The following is a 2,836-nucleotide window of genomic DNA, read 5'->3' as shown; positions in this document are numbered from 1 at the left end:
TTTGTGGGGGAGGGACCAGAATCCGGAGGTTTGGGAGCACAGTGCCCCTGTACCGAGCCCTGAGCTCTCAGGCCTCGGCAAACCTCCCCTCACGACAGCCTCACAGTTGCCGCTGTGAGCCTGGGGGCTGTTGCCCATCTTAGGGATGAGCAAGGGGAGGCTGCAGTTAGGACACGGCTCCCGGTGCCGAAGACTGGTGAAGCAGCAGAGCTTCCTGAAGGCAAAGCTGCATGAGGTCTGTCTGAGTGGACCTCGGCCTCCCCCGGTGAGTTTGCCCGCGGGGGGAGAATGAAGTCAGGACCCTCCNAGCAGCCCCTTCCTGCCTGAGTCTTCGGCCTCCCCTACTGTCTTCCGAGAGGGTGGTGCTGCAGGGTCCCGACCTGTAGCCAGTCCATCTGCCCCATGTCCTCCTTTCTCTGGACCCCAGAGCCTGGCCTAGATCCCAGGCCCGCTATCTGTGCATGCACGGCCCCCTCACGGGTCCTGGCCGTGGTGCAGCATGAGAAGGGATGGGAATAAAGTGCTCCTAAGAACCAGGGGGCTCGTTCTGATGGACTTTGTCTGCTTTCCAGGGGAATGAGATCAACCACGGGAAAAGAAATAAGGTGAGCATATGTGGCGCTTCCCACAGGGAAGGGTAGGGAGTGGGCCTCAGAGATGTCCCTGGGAAGAACATTCCTTGGCTCCATCCCCTCCACCTTGCATTTCCTGGGATCCCTTGAAATAAAGCAGTGCAAGACCCATCCCCTTAGGAGATGGGGACAGACGCATGGCATCCAGGAGAAGTTCTGGAGGAGGGGCTACTGATACTCACCTCTGAGAACAGGTGGAGACCGGATGAATCATGCAGGCAGGAGGGCGGCCATGTGTGCCAGGNTCCTTGGCTCCATCCCCTCCACCTTGCATTTCCTGGGATCCCTTGAAATAAAGCAGTGCAAGACCCATCCCCTTAGGAGATGGGGACAGACACATGGCATCCAGGAGAACTTCCCGGAGGAGGGGCTACTGATACTCACCTCTGAGAACAGGTGGAGACCGGATGAATCTGCAGGCAGGAGGGTGGCCATGTGTGCCAGGACCCGAGTCAGGTCCCTGGTCCCGCTGCTCAACCCTCACCAGCCCCTGCAGCTTCCCCCGCCCCCCAGGCTCCCTATTCATCCTGTACTTCTCTCTCTGCTCAGGAATACCAAGTCATCACCAAGATCATGCTGCTCCAGGTGGCTGCCGAGAATTACAGCCTAGAGCCCGAGGATCCTTTTTGGGCCTGGTTCCAGGCTATGGAGCCGCTCAGCGAGGCTGAGAGGTGAGGCCCATCAGGGGCTGGGTGGGTGAGGTTCGGGGTGGAGTCTTTCTGCTGGCCACTCCTGGGATCCTTCTTCCCTGGGCAGCCTCAGGCCTTGTTGCTGGGGCACCAGNTCTCTGCTCAGGAATACCACGTCATCACCAAGATCATGCTGCTCCAGGTGGCTGCCGAGAATTACAGCCTAGAGCCCGAGGATCCTTTTTGGGCCTGGTTCCAGGCTATGGAGCCGCTCAGCGAGGCTGAGAGGTGAGGCCCACCAGGGGCTGGGTCGGTGAGATTCGGGGTGGAGTCTTTCTGCTGGCCACTCCTGGGATCCTTCTTCCCTGGGCAGCCTCAGGCCTTGTTGCTGGGGCACCAGTCTCCAGCTGTGGGGAAACACTGGCAGGGACTCTTGAATGGAAGCTTCTGGGCAACTCACAGGGTTCCCTATGTCCTTAGCTACACCCTGTCCTGCCAGCTGGAGCCCCGGTCCTAGCTGGTCAGAAGCACTCAAGAAGAACAACTGGCCGCAGTCAACCTCAGGGCTGAGCAAGTGTCCAGTGGCCCTGCAGGGATTCCTCAGCAGCTGCGTACTGGCGGTCCGTGCACCCCGTGTGCTCCACACCCCTTTCCCCCATCTATTTCCTTATGTAGGGGGCACCATTTAGTTGTTTTAAAGAGTTATGTGATAGATTTGCATATTAGGAGATTAAAGCCCCTGTTTTGTTTTAGAGCCCAGGTGTGTGGTTTGGGTCTTTTACTTCCTAGGGTAACGGAAAACGTGCGCAGACTCTCGTATTCCTTCCTGTACCTAGGAGATCTTCCAGAGTCATCAGCTACTGTATGTGGGAGGAAGGAGAAGTGCCAGCCCTTCTCCCTAGCCACTGGAGGGCACCCCCAAATCCCCCTTACTCAGAGCACGGGTCCATTTCCGTACAATGAATTTGGGCAAACAGCAGAGACAGCCCCTCAGAACTCCTGAGACTTAGAGGTTGCAGGGACTTTCCCAGGAATAGCAACAACCACTGAAAGTGGGAGTCTTTAAGACTTCCACGCCCCAGAACTACCTACCTTCCTGCCCCAGGACTGGGGTTGCCTTTCTCCGCTCTAAGGCCAGGAAGACTGTGTCCTGCTTCTTTCGTTGAGATGCTGTTTTGTTTTTGTGTTTGGTTTTCTTTTGCCCCAGTATTTGGAACTTGTCGTACTGCAGTTCAAACTCTGGAACTGCATCAGCACACAGTGGGGAAACACATGGAAGGAGATCAAATCCTGCGTGTGAAGGGGAAAAGCCAGAGGAAGATAATTTGCAGATGGACTCAGGGCAGGCAGGACTTTCCAGCCTCAGTCTCCCCGTTGGCTGTTTACCAAGTTTGGAATCTTTCTGGGATTCTTGTCAATGATCTCTGGATTCCTTTCCCTGCTTGCTTTGTGGGTTGGGAAAAGATGGGAGGGGTACCTTAAAGGACACACCTGAGCCTGGTTCCCTGAACATCTATGCTGACCTAGGAGCCAGGATTTCCAGCCTTCGTGCATCTCCTTATGCAGGTCTTCTGA

The 2,836-nt window shown here is 56.3% G+C and overlaps 1 protein-coding gene across 2 annotated transcripts; it reads left to right on the top strand.

The window, feature by feature from the left end:
- The first annotated feature begins 7 nt into the window (after nt 1-7).
- On the top strand, nt 8-2,016 carry LOC117795686 (ral guanine nucleotide dissociation stimulator-like). Of its 2 annotated transcripts, none has more exons than XM_034641186.1 (4): nt 8-265; nt 573-605; nt 1,428-1,549; nt 1,742-2,016. In XM_034641186.1, exons 1-4 carry the CDS (start codon nt 146-148, stop codon nt 1,776-1,778), a joined length of 312 nt encoding a protein of 103 aa, XP_034497077.1. In that variant the 5' UTR covers nt 8-145; the 3' UTR covers nt 1,779-2,016. The 2 variants fall into 2 exon arrangements, with proteins under 2 accessions (XP_034497077.1, XP_034497078.1); XM_034641187.1 differs by lacking the exon at nt 1,428-1,549 and adding an exon at nt 1,182-1,303.
- Nucleotides 2,017-2,836: the final 820 nt, after the last annotated feature.

The sequence above is a fragment of the Ailuropoda melanoleuca genome, chromosome 13 (assembly GCF_002007445.2).
Source record: "Ailuropoda melanoleuca isolate Jingjing chromosome 13, ASM200744v2, whole genome shotgun sequence".
NCBI lineage: Eukaryota > Metazoa > Chordata > Mammalia > Carnivora > Ursidae > Ailuropoda > Ailuropoda melanoleuca.
This window is presented reverse-complemented; position numbering and strand designations above follow the sequence as displayed.

What these genes read in the sequence shown, in the direction of transcription:
- LOC117795686 (XM_034641186.1), top strand. Translation starts at nt 146, where the DNA reads ATGAGCAAGGGGAGGCTGCAGTTAGGACACGGCTCCCGGTGCCGAAGA. An exon ending in GTGGACCTCGGCCTCCCCCG is followed by an intron (nt 266 to 572) that starts GTGAGTTTGCCC and finishes TCTGCTTTCCAG; the next exon opens with GGGAATGAGATCAACCACGG. An exon ending in CCGCTCAGCGAGGCTGAGAG is followed by an intron (nt 1,550 to 1,741) that starts GTGAGGCCCACC and finishes CTATGTCCTTAG; the next exon opens with CTACACCCTGTCCTGCCAGC.